Source organism: Pocillopora damicornis, chromosome 11, assembly GCF_964200805.1.
Source record: "Pocillopora damicornis chromosome 11, jaPocDami1.2, whole genome shotgun sequence".
NCBI classification, from domain to species: Eukaryota; Metazoa; Cnidaria; class Anthozoa; order Scleractinia; family Pocilloporidae; genus Pocillopora; species Pocillopora damicornis.
In genome coordinates, this window is record NC_142680.1 from 10,193,229 (window position 1) to 10,208,581 (window position 15,353).

Here is a 15,353-nt window from a genome sequence, read left to right on the forward strand (position 1 = left end):
TCAAAACGGGTTAAGAACAAAAAGATGGAGTACAGCTAAGCGCGTCACTAATGTTCTTACGCATTTTGACTTCTTCTGTGACCTTCTACTAAACAGAGTCAGGGTAAAATTGAGTCTATTGATTTTATTGTCGTGTAAGTTTAAAAGTTTGACAATGGTGACGTCATCCATGCGTCTGTCCTGCAATAAATAATTACTGAGGAACTAATCAAAGGAGTTGTTTAATTAAGCTTGGATAAAATCACATTTAGAGTGGGAAGTTCTACATTAACTTCACAATAAGTTTGGCAAAAATGGATAAATTAATAAACTTTGGAGAGGCTATAACTTGATAGGTCGAGTAAATGGAATCGAGACTAACTTACTGGTTCACACCCTTAGAAAACAATAATTAGATCTATAAAGGTCCCAGTGTTATCTTGTCTTTCTTTCCGTTTCTTTTTCCCTTTTTTTCAATATGGCAATTAATTGAGATTTATGCACAAGCATGTATATTCCATTGTTATGAATTTAGACTTTTAGCAGGTTTTCGAACATTAATTTTATCAATTTATTAATTAAAGGCTAATTTTTGGAGTGTTTTTCAGGTGAACGGAAGCGTGTAGGTATCTCCTCCCTTCAGATTGTCTCACCGTTACCGCTCACCTTAAAATTTTCCTAAACAATGCTCTACTATCTCCTCCCCCCCTCCCCTCTCTCTTTCCCCAACCCCCTCCCCCTAAACTGTTTACGGAACAGTCCTCGATTGTTAGCCGACTGTGTAAATGTCAGCGGTTTGCGGGGAAACCAGTCCCTCCTCAGGCAGTTTTGGAATATGGCGGCGTGCCTTAGTGAAAGAATGCGCTTTCAGAGCAGAGTGACTGTTTTCGGTATTCCTCCTTGGTAACTGAACCTAATTTTCAAGATCGAAATATTATTACAGAAGCGAGGGGCTATCATCGAAGAACGGTGAGAGAACGCATAATTTAGTTGTTCCTTTAGAATTACAACTTCAGCTACTGCCACGGAAAAAGTTCCTTTGGCGTATTTGATTCCGATCGTTTGATTAATCGTCTATTTAGATACAGGAAGTAGTTTTAGCGCCAGTTATGCGGTTTCTTTTGAGAATTGTGTGACCTAAAGAGTCTCCAAAAGCAAAAGGGGCCCGGTAAGGGCTTTAGATATATTTTATGGAACGAAGTAAAGAATATTTATTCGGCTGTCGCAGTAAAATCTGAGGGGCTTTGCTTTAAGACAAACAAGCCTTTTTATCGTTAGCTACTTTGCTTAGGGTTTGCAAGATATTCGTTAATAAAGATATGTTAATTATCATATGCTGTAAATAAACTAAAAAATCAAAGCTAGATCTCAAATCCGTAAAGATGGGTTGTTTTAGTTCACATACCGTAAAGTGTTCAAGCTACCATTAGACGGAATATTGGCATATTGCAATCGTGTAAAATCTGAGTAAACATCTGTTTTCAGGGAATAACGCTGACATATGTAATTTATTTTTAAGTGGAAATTTTCATGGGTAGCTAAGTTTGAATTAAAAGAGAACCCATAGCAATTGTATGAAGTTTTTGAACCAGTAAATTGTAAGGTTTAACTAAATTAGTTTAATGCTGGTTCAGGTTACTAAACAAGCCCAAACATGAAACATGGAAATGATTATTCTGTCACTGATTCGGTAATTTTGTTCATGATCTGTACATGAGTCGACTTTATTTGTGAATTGTTGTTATTTTGTTATAATTGTAGGGTTTTTATGAAGAAATTGAATAAGAGGAGGATAGTGTGAATTGACAGAAAAATAATATTGCATTGTACCGTTCACGAACTTCAGCTCCATGAATTTAAAAAAAAATTTTAAAAACAGTCCAGGACATTTGAATTAGACTAAAAATTTTGTGTAGTTGGAACAGAATTAGATTCAATCTGTGTTACCTAATAAACATCCTGTCTAGATATCTTTAAGTGCCTCTTTACTCCTACACAGATAAATATATGAGTTATCCTTGTGATTCTTAAGTGTAATCAAAATTATGACAACATTTTTTAATGTGATTGGTTATCATTAAGCTGATTAAGCACAATGTATCCATCATGCTTACAATTAGACAGTGTACATGTTACAGCTGTGTAATTGGACAAAACCTGTCATGTTTGCAAGCTCTTGTGGTGCATTTTACCAAATAAATTGTTGTTTCTAAGGGAAAGGATGATCATATGTGAGTTAATTTCTCAGAATTTTGTCATAGTATTGATTAATTGGTAACCGGACTTGATGTCATCCAATTCTGTTTGTAATGAAACTCATAATTAATTAACTGGACTCCCACCTGATGGTCATCCAATTTTGTCAATCAGATTAACCCTTTGACTCCTGTGAGTGACCAAGACAGAATTTCTCCTTATAATATCAATACAATATCAACCAGATAGGTGATGAGAATAAAGAAAAATATCAATTTGGGTTTAACTAGTTGATCCAATATTAAATTCTCTGAAGTAACATTATAAGACAGTAAGGAGAATTACAAATTTGATCTGGGAGTTAAAGGGTTAAAGACTCAATTGGACCCCCCTCAAACCTATTATCTCACAAACAGCCTATCAGAAAAGACAAGCTTATCAGTGAGGTTGATATCTACCACTGCACCTGGAAAGTGTTCTGGATAGTTTTCAGGTCATGGTTCTTGGACCTCAGTATTTCTCTTTACTCTCTATTTTTTATTTTCATTCCATGAAACCTGGTTCTGCTAAACATGTTTTGTTGGTGTGAATGGGAAATTAGTCAGACCATTAGGTGAGGAGAAACAATTTGGTGCCTAGCTGGTAGATAAGGTTGTGTGTCATAAAAAAATACTACAACGAAAAAAATTGCTAGTGAAGAAAGACAAAAACAAAAAGAAACAGAATGTATCTTGTGTCTTCAAGATTTTTTTAGGTTTCCTTTTCCACCAGAGGGCTTACATTTTTAGTGAAAAATTTATTCCAGGCTGAAAAATCACATCAAATCATAGAATGGAGAAGTTAAAATTTTGAACATTATATTATTAGCCCTTCAACTTCTAAGAACTGAATATGGATTCTCCCCTCTGACTTCTACACATTTCATTGTAAATTAGGTGTGATAATTTTGTGTTAGGCCAAGATAACAACTTCTGCCTGATGAGTTTGAGTATTCTTGTGACCTGTTCGCTGGATAATGTGTGGATGTTATAGGGGAGAAGCTACATGTTAATCACTTATACATTGGGAGTTTAAGCGTTAAGAAAAGTTAAATGTGTTTTGTATCACTAATAGACATTGCTATCCCATTTCTTTACTGGTTATAGGTCATGCACTCCAATACTCCTTTTAACAGAAACTCTATGGAGAATGCTGAGTCATACCATGAAGTCTTTAAAGTTCTTGATAGCCTAGGAATGGCCGACTTAAAGGAGACTTTCCAGGAACACTGTATTCAGGTATTTAATAACTGCATGTACACATAGAGACTAAACCTTCTTGCTTGCAGTTACAGAGCCACTTAGGAAATGTGCCATTGCTTTAGACAAGAGCTACATTTAATGTTTACACATTAATATATATTATTAAGTACAATCTGATACTTGATGTTTCAAGTACTTATTTGAATGTTCTACCTACTTGTATGTAGTGTGCATGTGCATGCGTGTGTAGGTTACTCTGTGCAGCTTTACAATTGTAATACGTTTTTCTTCCAAAGGACCAAACTTTACGTTATGTCGAAACAGAAGATGAGCTCAAGCAATTACTGAGGGTAAGGCTGATCTTTTTAATTGTTTACTTTTGACTTGATCATGATGTGAAGCAATGTTGAAACACTGTCAAAAATATTAATGACAAATTGTTTTCAGATGTTTCATTTCTCTCTTAATAGTGTTCCAGCTTTGAACTCTGCAATCCAATGTTTCTTGAAATCACCCCCCAATATAAAATTTGTTGGTTACCTTAAGTGACTTTTAATGCGCTGTAGACAAAAAATGATTGGCCTTATTGATTAATTATTTATATGCATTATAATACAATTCTGTATGGTTCATCCAATGTACATGTTTTCTTTTCCTCATTCTTAACTTGGCTATAACCAACATACCAGCAATAAATTTAAGAGGAGTTTTATGTCTTGACAACTCAATCAAATTCCTCTACTTACACATCATTGCCAGTGGCTTCTAAATAAAGTGTTAAAAACAAAATATATCAAGGAAGGGGAGAGAGAGAACTGATTACAAGATTGGAAATAACATAGAATATATGAATAACATGAGAAATACTAATCACATAGGAATACGAAACACTCAATAAAATGGCAATTTACCTGATAATTATGGGAGATGTCTGGCATAGGAATATACTCATAATTACATTTTTACTCAATCTCACACCTTTTATTTGCATGATCTGCATGAAAGTCAAACTGAAAAGGTTAACCGCAGGGACTGAGGCTAGGAGGGGGATTGGTTTCTACATTGGCTATGCCTATGGTCGCGAATCTTGCAGTTGTGTGTCATGTTTCATGGGTTACTAGGCCACACTGGCATTACTGCAATATGCATGTACAGTTAACTCTTCCACTCCCAGGATCTCATTAGTAATTCTCCTCACTGTTTACCACACAATATTTATGAAATGAGTTTTGAGGATTTGTTTTGGATCAACTGCTAATCCCCATTTTGATATCTTTCTTTATTCTCAATTCATTTGACAGCTTAATATTGTATTGATATTGTGAGGAGAAATTCTATCTTGGTCACTCATTTGTGCTAAACAGTTTACAGTTCATTTTATAGCTTTATATTGTTTTGATATTGAAGGAGAAATTCTATCTTGGTCACTCATTTATGCTAACAGTTTATGTGTGGCAAAGGGTTAATATCCAGTGTCAGCAATGTGCCAAGTTGACTATCCCTCTGTATATGCAAAAGTCGTGTTTAGAAATAAGGTTTGATCAATTTGATGAGTTCAAATTTGATCAACATTAATCTATTGTCATAGAGAGTTTGAATACATGCAGAGCTGTAAATGAGAACCCATAGCTGGCCAAAACCAAGTGCCAATCTTGCCATTTTTAGTGTACTACTTTTATATCATTTTACCATTGTGATAATTTCTGATAAAAAAATATTGTACAGCTTCATCAAAGAAATTTGTTCACAGCCATTTTCCAGTTTTGTGTTGTTGTGAGTTCTTAATGTGTGACTAGTAGTAACAGATTTTGTGAATCAATTTCATGTGGAATTATTACCAGTCCTGCGTTAACCCTTTAAATCCCTGAAGTGATTCACATGTAACTTCTCCTTACAATACCCCTCCACTGTCCAGCAAACAGGCATTGGAGTACTCAAATGTGTTGGGAAGAAGTTGTCATCTTGATCTAACACAAAATTCTTGCAACTAATTTACAACAAAATGTGTAGTCGCTAGAGGGTAGAATTAACAATCAGATCCTAGCAATTAAAGGGCATTGTGTCTGTTTGCAGGAGATAGGTATTCCTCTTGGACGCTGTATTCCAATCATGAAGTCCTGGAGGAAACGTTATTCCAGTCAAGGTGAATAAAATCAGGATAGATTTAAACTGATTATGACACACTAAGTTACTACAACTTTACCTAAAACAGCAAGCTTTCTTTCACCATCCAGTACTCATAACAGATATTTTTTATTTGAGTAATAATGTACATAATGTACAAATTATGTGCTTCTGATTGGCTACAAACAAGTGCATTCTTGTGTAAAACAAGTGCAAAGTTGTAACATGAGTGCAAGTTTAAAAAAAGTGGGCACGCTTTCAAAGTTTTGTCTGTCTTGACTTTCTGTGATATTTTTTCATGTACATTATAAACAAGCAATGACCTGTTTTCTCTTGCAATTAGGTGAAATAAGCACTTTTTCAAAGTCTGCAAATTGCATTCGCCCTAAGGGCTTCTGCAATTTTGTTGTCTTTGCAAAGATTTACTCATGTTTATTTTCACCAAATTGCACTCAAAATCATGTTATTACCCATACAAAGAGGCTGAGGGAGACCATACGCTGCACGGAAAGCTGAGAGGTTTAACACTTTCACTTAATGGAGAGAATGATAAGTACTTTTCAATAGGGAAACTTTTTTATTGAATGTCAAAAAACAAACAAGAAACCAAACTAATCACAATGGCCAATTAGAAGAACTGAAGATACCTTTAAGAGCCAATGACCTCTTAAAGTGAATACAACCAAACTGCCTTAAACGGGGTAAAACGCTGGCCACCAAGTCATGATGGGTTATAGTTTTACATCTGAATGGTTGAGAGAGTGGTGCAAGTTTTCTGGACCAATCACAGAGCAAAGTAAACCTAAATTGAAGCTATCACAGATCACTCTTGACACTCATAAAAATTTCTCTAACAATACATTCAATTGTCAGTCAGAAAGGTTATGAGAAGAAAGAAATATGGTTTTGGTACTTTTTGTGCTGATATTCAACCTCAGCCAAAAACACAACGAGAATCATGAAGTAGGACATCAATGTTTGCTTGCTTCTGCTCAACCATGACTAAGATTTTCCCCTTCATTATTTCCTTCTTTCAAGTGTTCCCTGTTCATATCGTTCTGCGTTATGTGCAGTACATGAAAAACTTTCAGAATAAATATTATTACGTACTCTTAACTATGGCTCCTTTTTGTCTTTTTAGAAACAGTAAGGAGGAAAGATAAAGTTTCAACTGCTGAGAATTACTCACAGACCTCCACAGTTACTGTGGACGCGAGCATACAAACTGAAGATATGTTAATTAGTGCTACTGAGTATAACAAATTACTTAACAATATGGCAGAGCTTAACACGCAACAAGAGCTTCTTAATCATTATGCTGCTCTGGCTAGTGGCGAGTTTAATTTAAAACTGACGGAGGCACAAAGTGGCTCCCTCACCTCTGCTCAGGTCCCTTCTTCGTATGGTACACAGTCCTTGGACCCTTATACTGCTGCGCAGCTGTGGTCCAACTTAAGTCAGTACCAAGATCAATTTAATATGTATGGAGGCTTCCTGCAGGCAACCACAGCTAATGCTCCAGGAGGTATTATCCCGGACGGTATCGGGAGTGAGGCGTCTACAGTTATTTATAATCAAAATATGAATGATGTCAATCATATGATGGTACCATCTGCACCGTCTCCTGTACCTTCTCAAGATATGGGACAATATCAGAGAGTGACAGCCAATGTCTCTGAGCGTAAGGATATTGTTGATGAGAGAGAAGACCTGGCTATCGAGCAGTCGTTGAAAGACGTAGAAACTATGGAATTAGAGTCTCAACATTCATATGCTTCAGCTCTTAATACTGGTGAGTGACTTTAAGCCAGGACCAGGATCAATTCAGACTTGGTCTCGTATATGATAGCTTGCTGAGCGAGCAGGCGTCCTATTGTGGCGAGTTCATTTGAGCGAGTACCCAGCGTATTTCTTACGTGCCTTTACGTCTGCGTATAAAATAAAGCTCGCGATCGTTTATCCGATGTAGAGTTTGAGTGGACTGTGGGGGAGGGGGTGGTGAAAGGCGAGGAGATTAATTTCTTTTACCCTATTTCTTTTGTCCCATCACCTCCCCTCACCTTCCTTTCGACTATCGCTTGTCTCTTGCGCCTTTATCAAGTAGCTTGCTTTCCCCAGCCTTCCGCTGCTGAAAATTAAGAGATGGTGGCTATGATTTTGATCAAGAAAAATACTTGGCACTCGCTCGCCAAAATCGTATCTACTCAGCGGGTTATGTATTCACAACCTTTTTTGTATTATTTTATCATTTATCCAGTATTACCACCATAACTTTTCCCCTAACATCACCGTACATGCTTGTTAATCTAACTGTACCATCAACACAGATTTCAAATTTAAATTATTCTCGATGTCTTTACAGAGGCAGCAGACCTTAGTCAAGACAGCCAGCATAATTATGGTTCAATCACTGAGCAGACTTCTTATTATATGCAGTCGAGTCAGAGAACACCTTCAACTTATACCAGTCACTCTCAAGTCCGTCCAACCCAAACCACAGCAAGACCAGTGCCGTCTGAAAAACTCGACACGAGTCGCTTTGCCAAATGTGATGACATATCTTTGGAGAGCGGAACATCAAGGCTTCCATCAAGTGTACAGAGTGTGGGACCACAAACCCTGCAGGGATATTTAGATAGTTTACCAGAATCGAACGAATACAAGGAAGCTATGAAGAGCAAAAACCCCAAAAAAGGATGGAAACCAATTGATGGGAAACATATTCAGTCTGGAAAAAGGGTGGCTTTCAAACCGGTATACTGGGATAAAGAAGGGCGCATGCGCCATGGGGTAGCCGTCAGGGGATCAGATAAATCCGAGGAGTGCTGGCGCCATGTAGAGGGAAAAGCTCCGGCTGGCTGTACATTTGCACACTCTCGTCTGGGTGACACCCTGCAGTTTATTTGCGTCAAGTGCTCTTATGAGAGGAACCGTAATGACTGGTGCTCAGACAAGACAAAACATAAACAATATATATTTAATCTCGGTCCGTATCGTAACTTAGAAGGTGGAGTATGGAAGAAAATTTCTTAAAATAACACAGAGTGCTGGGTGCTTGCTCGAAAGCTTGCTTTACAGCGCATACTGTACAGGTGAATTTTATCAATGGACTGCTTAAGAGAATTTTTCATTTGAGTATCGAAAACCAAAACCAAAGTTATTTCATCGACCCGTCAGAGCAAAGGTTTACTTTATAATTAGCCAATAAGAACTCAAAGTGGAAATAAGCAAACTGCTTAAAGCGCGGGAAAACGCAAATTCACCGGGTCGCAATTGTTTTTAGTTTCGCATCTGATTGGTTGAGAGGATGTTGCAATTTTTTTTGGATCAATCACAGAGCAAGTTTCAGTAAAACCAAATAAATCCTTGATTACTTTCGACACTCAATTGGAAATTCCTCTCCTCCAGTTGTGGGCGAATAATTATTATATTTCGATTTTTTTTCAGCATGTGAGAGAAGGTTGTAGTAAAATATGACGGCTGGTGTGGTACATATGTGCCAGGACAAGGTTTTGGGCTTGGGTTTTAAGGTTTGTCGTTTGTGTGATGCTTACCTTGACATAATGAAAAATTTATGCACAAAAATACCAAAAGAATAATAATAAAGAAGAAGGAAAAGGGTCGCGTTGATAAACAGAAAATGAAAACTGCACAAAAGGTTCTCTACACAGGTTACATCGCAACCACTGACAGTGTTTTCTGTTGCTACAGAGGAATTTTGAAGACAGACTCCCAAACTGTGTAGAAATAGTTAAGCTTTCATATGCATATTCAGGTACTAAAGATAACTTTTTCCTTTCCTATTCTTTTTAAAGTATGTAGTTAGTCTTCCTAGTCATCTCGGCATGTTTAAAATAGGATTTTCACTTGAAAATGAGGCCAAAATGGCCTATTTTCGTGCGCATGAAAGAATAATTGGGCTGGTGTATGAAGGAAGAAGTCTCATGATAATGATGATCACTGGTTAAGTGTTGATATTGATTTACTCTTTGTTATGATGAGGAATATTTGTTGATGGTGAGATTTTAAAGTGGCCCATCGCCATCTTTTGAGTCGTTCTTAAGATGCTGGTTGTTTTCATACAGTAATGAAACCGAAAACAAACATTTTTCGAGGATAAATAAACACCAAAGGGATGGTAATAGAGCGATAGGAAAAAAGATACAGGGTTGAGTATTTAAAAGGATTGCAAAAAGGATAAAGGTTGGAGTATTTATAGGGATAGCTGGTGTCAAACAAGCGATAACCATGTCGGTCTCGGAAGCTCAAAGCCCAGATGTGCTGATCAAATAAATTATCATAATTATTATTGTTGTTGTTATTATTATTATTATTATTATTATTATTATTATTATTATTATTTCTATTAGTATCACTATTTTTGTTATCATTATTATTAGTATTGTATTTTATATTATTATTCTTTCAGTGTTCAATTTTATTAGTGTGTCATTTTACTTCATTGATCATTTCATGGTTCTTATCTTATTACGATTATTGTGGTGTTGCACTTTGTCTGAGAATCGGATTTCAATCTTTGATAAATCTGAAAAATATTTTAAGCGATTTAAAAAAAAGAAATTTAAAGCGACTCACTCTTTGCAGAGAGACAAGTATCATGTAGGATAGCAACTTTTTTAGATACATTGCCTTTTTGGTGTACATGTGGACCTCTGGAAACGCCTGAAACACGCTTTGAGCATGATCACAGTGCAGGACTACGGTACAATAAGCTGATTGTTGGAATAAATATTTTTCACTCCTGACACCAGTTACATTTTATTTCTTTGCTATAGTGCCCCAAATTATTAAAGTACTTTGTCTCGCAATACTTTTCCTGTTAAAACGAAAACATGCTGCTCTGGGATGCTACAATTTGCTCTAGTAAAGAATTAAATACTTGGAGATGGTAATTTACCAATCACAGAATTAATCACAATAACCATAGCAACAACCACTTATCCTGAAAAAAAAAATTTGGAATTTCCAAAATGGGGGGATTTTTTTCTAAAGACATTGTCCCCCACGGAGATATGTGTCCTAAATGTATTTGTTTTTTTTGGGAATTGTAACGGGTTTGAGTAATCGGTAACAGAAGGTTGAGTCTTCTGATTCCAATTGAAAAAAAATCGAACTCCCGCCTAGCGATCATCCGATTTTGTTTATTACTTGTATGATTACAGACCGAACTTGAATCCACTCAGCCTATTACCAAAAGTAATCATAACCATTACAATTTCCTCAAATGTGATTGGTGCATCTGCTGCTTCATTTTTCACTATTCATTCTGTACAGTTGTAATCGGACAGTTGGCTGTAATCGGACAGTTGAAGCAGCCAATCATACTAGGTCCATTCAGCTAAATCCACCGATCACAGAATTGGTCACAACAACCATGGCAACAACCATTTATCCAAAGAAAAACAAGGCAATTTCCAAAATGGAGGAATATTAAACTAAAAACATTGTCCGCACTGGAGAGATTTGTTCTAGGTGTATTTGTTTTTTCGGAAATTGAAATGGTTATGATTAATTGGTAACAGGATTTCTTGTCGTCAATTCTGTCTGTAATCATACTCGTGATAAACAAATCGGACTCTTGCTTCGCGGTCGTCCGATTTTGTTAATCACTCGTATGATTACAGACCGAATTGGACTCCACTCGGTCCTATTACCATTATGAATCAAAGCGTAGCGCGCGCAGCCGACTGGTAAAACAGGTTTTTTTCTCTACTTAGGTTATTATCCAACGGCAGTGAGTACAAATAACGTGCGAATAGAATACAAATATCCTGCGAGGCTTCTCCTTCACATCTAACTCCCCTTGGCTCTCTTGGAGAAGCGTCGAGGAACTTTGATGATTCTTCCAGACCTTGCTTTCTTTGGAGACGAGGCAGCCTCTGCGGCTTCTTCTGGTTCTTCGGTCAGTTTGCGTTTCCCTTTTTGTTTCATACGGACCGCGCAAAGGTTGCACGCCTGTAGAAACCATTAAGTATAAATTTGTGAGAATACTGGGTAAACGGGTACTACTTAAAATTGTCAAGTATCGGGGTGAGTGTGTTTACAAAACGACGTCATTTCTTGTTTACACCAATGTCACAAACAGCCGAGAGGTTTCATTTGTGAAAAAAACATTCTTCAACTAAATGTTTAAACAAGAGAAAATCAACCCCTACAATACCATTTCAACTCAATACTCTATATTTAGCGCAATTGATAACTTCATGATGGTGGCCAGTTAAAGCTAGGAGGTTAGGGTCTTCTAATCATTAACAACGGAACAAGGGAACACGATGATTACTTTCTCTTGAGCAAGGTCTATTCTAAGATACCTATTAAGAAGCAAGATATCTGTTGCGTTTTTCAGAGAAAAGGAAATCATTGATTTCCTAACTTTGAAGTAACTTCCGTCTTCGTACATTTTATCAGGCAGAACAGCATCGAGTGATATTTTTTTATATATTTTTCTAGTCCCTGCTCACTAGGTGCAACCAGAACAAGACTTTAAGTCTGTACTGTTCTTAAAAAGCAAACAGATAAACAAAACTTTGTCAGAGGTTTTCTACACTTGCTAGCGGATATTTTTATGGAATAAGTGAATGGGAACCTTTTTCTCGAATTTATTTTCATAAACACACCGAATTTTTTTATTCTCTTTTCTGAGAGAACAACGAAGAAACGTAATTTTTTCAGATAAAAGGGAGTATGACCCCCCACCCTACCCAGTGTACACTGCTTAGCTGCTATCTCTGACCTTGAAATGATATTCTTTCATTTTGTAGTAATACCAATGTACCACGCATTCCTCTCGCGTCTGAAAAGTAAAAGAAAGATATGTAATGACTACAATGATCAGTGATCCATTGATACTTCATCAAGTTTGCAAATGATAAGAAACTGTGAGGCAGTCGGATTTCAATCTCAAGTCTACGGTCATTTTGGCTCCTCGTCCGCAGTATGGCCGTTAAGCAATACCGCTGACAATATGACCTGGCACGACATTGAGTGGATTTCTTCACCAAGGCTAATAATTTTTATCATATAATCGTGCTGATTATCCTGTTACCTTATTTGGTACTGATTCCGCTGCTTTAGAAAAGTCTTTCTCCTTTCTTTCCAACCTGTCGCACAAGACCATACGCACAGGTAAAATGTATTAGATAATACTAAAATGAACGACGGACGGAGGGTTACAATAAAATTGTTTCTTGATTAACACATCTAAAAAGCTGGTTTATAGTCCCATTGTCCTTTTTTGACTTGACATCTTTGTCTGTTTCAAATTAAGTACATATATGATCAAACTATTCCTTATTGACTAATCGTAGAACAAATATCCGCATGAAACAAATATTTAGCAACTAGTTCTCGTAAAAATTGCTATGACTCATCTGATTTGCTAAAGAAAAACCTGCAACACGTCATTGCTAAAAAAACTTACCCAAAAATTGCACCTCTACCTTATCTCTGGTTAGTCGGGGCGAAATGTGCCTTATTATTGATAAACCGCGAACGAAAATATTATTGTGGAAAGTTCTTTATTTAGTCTAGCTCGTTTTGTTGCGAGATATTTTCAACTCTTGCATGAAGGACGCAATTTGGAAAGGACGATATTTCGCACTTTTTTTCACTGTGCAATTCGTAATGCGACGGCCAGAGAGTTAATTTTTCCAATATATTTTTTAGCAACATCGATTTGTTGCGATTCTAGTATAAAAGGCCGTGGTGAAACCTCCGATTCATACTCACGCAGAACAAAGTTGCTTCTCTTCTTCGAGGTTCCATGATTCTTTCTCTCTCTTTCTCCTCTGTTTTTTTTCCCCAACAGGATCTGTAATGAGCTCTGGTACACATAAATCAAAGACACTTGTTAAGATAATTTTTTTTGCCCAAAGAGCGTAAAACGCACGGGAAATATATTCAAAAAAGACGGGCCAGAATGCTCGCTAATTACGCCAACTCACGCATAGCGACTTAATCATGGCTCACTGTTAACCCTTTGCACCCTAACATTAATATTTATATCATTTCTTTAATTCTCATGACCTTTAAATTTGACTCAAGGGTGATATTGTAGGGAGAGATAAGTAGACAAAATCCTTAAGGTTTAAGGCTGTTCTCGTGGTTGTTGTTGTACTTTTGCTTACATCTTTAAACAACTATGAAAGAGAAGCGAAGTTTTCTCGTTGTCATCATACTCACCCTCTCTCAGCCGTTCTTTTTCTCGAGCTGCAGGGTCTATGATAACCTCTGGGATAATGGCTTGGTTGTCGGTTACATTCTGTGTTATGAAACAAGCGACATTAATAAGAGGTCGAGGAATACTTGTCACACGTACTACATGTCGCGAGCGACGAAGGCAGACTGAAAATCTTCGCTATGAGTTTTACTAAGAATTACATACATTTAACGAATAAGCAAGCCTCCACGAGGCTTCTCCTTCACACCAGCTCAAAGGTTAATGGGGAGACGTACTCGCTCCACACTACCACTTTCAGAAGAGCTCCTTAGACCTGCACCTACAGATCCCTCGACAGTCTACTCTGAGATCACTCTCCGCAAAGAAACCTCAAAAGCTCATTACGACAAACAGGCGCAGCCTCCACTGATGCCACTACCATTAGGCCCCCACGCTTACGCGGCCATCTCAACGGGGGAACCCTTGGATTTATGGTCACGTTGTTTCCAATTCGTCGCCACAGTCCTACAACATCGACACTGGCAACCACATCCTCCGTCGAAACTGAGCCCAGTTACGGCCAGCTGAACTCCCACGAAATATCCTTCCGCGCTCTCCACCACTGCCCTCTACACAGTTTTCCCTACCAGCAACACCAAGCAATTCAAGTAGCACTTCTCCACACAAGCCTCAGCAGCCAACAATAGCAGCTGACAGAGTACAACCCCACGCAAGCACTCAATCACTTATGGAACATTTTTCTTCTTGTTCGTATTAGTATCCTGTTATTATTGTACAATGGGTCACATTAATTTTGTCTTGGACTTCAGAGACACTATTTGCTTGTATTTGCAATTTTTTTTTTCCACAAGGGGGAATGTGACATTACCGTTGCGTTACTCGCGCATGATTACAACAAATTCTAAAGTTCCCGTATCAACGCGTACTTGGTGGTGTGAATAAATTGGTTGATCATGGTTGCCCTTGTGTTTGTTCTTCGTCAATCTAGATAGTATGCTGCTTAAAAAAAGTAGTCAGAGAATAATGGATTGTCGGAAAACTCCACATTCAACCTTCGATTAGTTGTGAAGTCAAGCCTTCACGGGATACAATCGCCAAGGACCCAGTTGTCTTCTTCGCTTTCTTCTTCGCTTTCCTCTCCGCCATCATTGTCTTCTTCACTTCTGTCACCTTCTTCTTCGCTGCTGTCGCTACCCTCTCCGCCGACAACTTCATCGACAGTTTCCCGGTAATTAGATAACAGCGTAATATATGACTAACATAGTCTATAGACTGTACGATTTTACGCCACTATCTGCGTCGGTGTACATACTGTAAAATTTTAAGTCGTTGACCAATCTCTCAGTATATATGTATACAATTGTCCATACTCACTGTATACGCCCTAAGGAAGGGTCTTGTACAAAGTATTTTATGCACGTACCGTCCAAGTCATATAAGCCTTGTGTGAACCTCTCCCTCTGCCTCTCGAGTCTTCTCTCTTAAGTCTCCAGATTCCTTCTTCATCCACTTGAGGCGGCGTAGGAAGAAGCATATCATCCAAGGGATCCACACATGAATCATTCTTGTCACTTTGAAAAGGCAAAATATAACTTTTTTGAAGAAATAACCGA

The 15,353-nt window shown here is 37.5% G+C and overlaps 2 protein-coding genes across 2 annotated transcripts; one reads left to right on the forward strand and one right to left on the reverse strand.

Annotated features, from left to right (window-relative positions):
- Positions 1-788: 788 nt before the first annotated feature.
- Positions 789-10,306, forward strand: LOC113686982 (uncharacterized). Its single transcript, XM_027204676.2, has 6 exons — positions 789-948; positions 3,321-3,452; positions 3,713-3,766; positions 5,490-5,559; positions 6,682-7,332; positions 7,903-10,306. The coding sequence occupies exons 2-6, from the start codon at positions 3,324-3,326 to the stop codon at positions 8,571-8,573; spliced, it is 1,575 nt and encodes a 524-aa protein (XP_027060477.2). The 5' UTR covers positions 789-948; positions 3,321-3,323; the 3' UTR covers positions 8,574-10,306.
- Positions 10,307-10,799: 493 nt separating this feature from the next.
- Positions 10,800-14,955, reverse strand: LOC113677149 (uncharacterized). The gene is made up of 6 exons (XM_089186322.1): positions 14,830-14,955; positions 13,743-13,821; positions 13,290-13,383; positions 12,607-12,661; positions 12,295-12,354; positions 10,800-11,516 (listed from the first exon to the last, which is right to left on the reverse strand). The coding sequence occupies exons 1-6, from the start codon at positions 14,953-14,955 to the stop codon at positions 11,355-11,357; spliced, it is 576 nt and encodes a 191-aa protein (XP_089042448.1). The 3' UTR covers positions 10,800-11,354.
- Positions 14,956-15,353: the final 398 nt, after the last annotated feature.

Bases quoted from the DNA above. Each gene is read 5' to 3' on its own strand.
- LOC113677149 (XM_089186322.1), bottom strand. From the start codon at position 14,955: ATGAAGTTGTCGGCGGAGAGGGTAGCGACAGCAGCGAAGAAGAAGGTG. The intron at 13,822-14,829 runs GTATCCCGTGAA...TTCATAACACAG, and splicing joins CAACTGGGTCCTTGGCGATT to AATGTAACCGACAACCAAGC. The intron at 13,384-13,742 runs GTGAGTATGATG...TATGTGTACCAG, and splicing joins AAAAGAACGGCTGAGAGAGG to AGCTCATTACAGATCCTGTT.
- LOC113686982 (XM_027204676.2), top strand. From the start codon at position 3,324: ATGCACTCCAATACTCCTTTTAACAGAAACTCTATGGAGAATGCTGAG. The intron at 3,453-3,712 runs GTATTTAATAAC...TTTCTTCCAAAG, and splicing joins TCCAGGAACACTGTATTCAG to GACCAAACTTTACGTTATGT. The intron at 3,767-5,489 runs GTAAGGCTGATC...GTCTGTTTGCAG, and splicing joins AGCTCAAGCAATTACTGAGG to GAGATAGGTATTCCTCTTGG.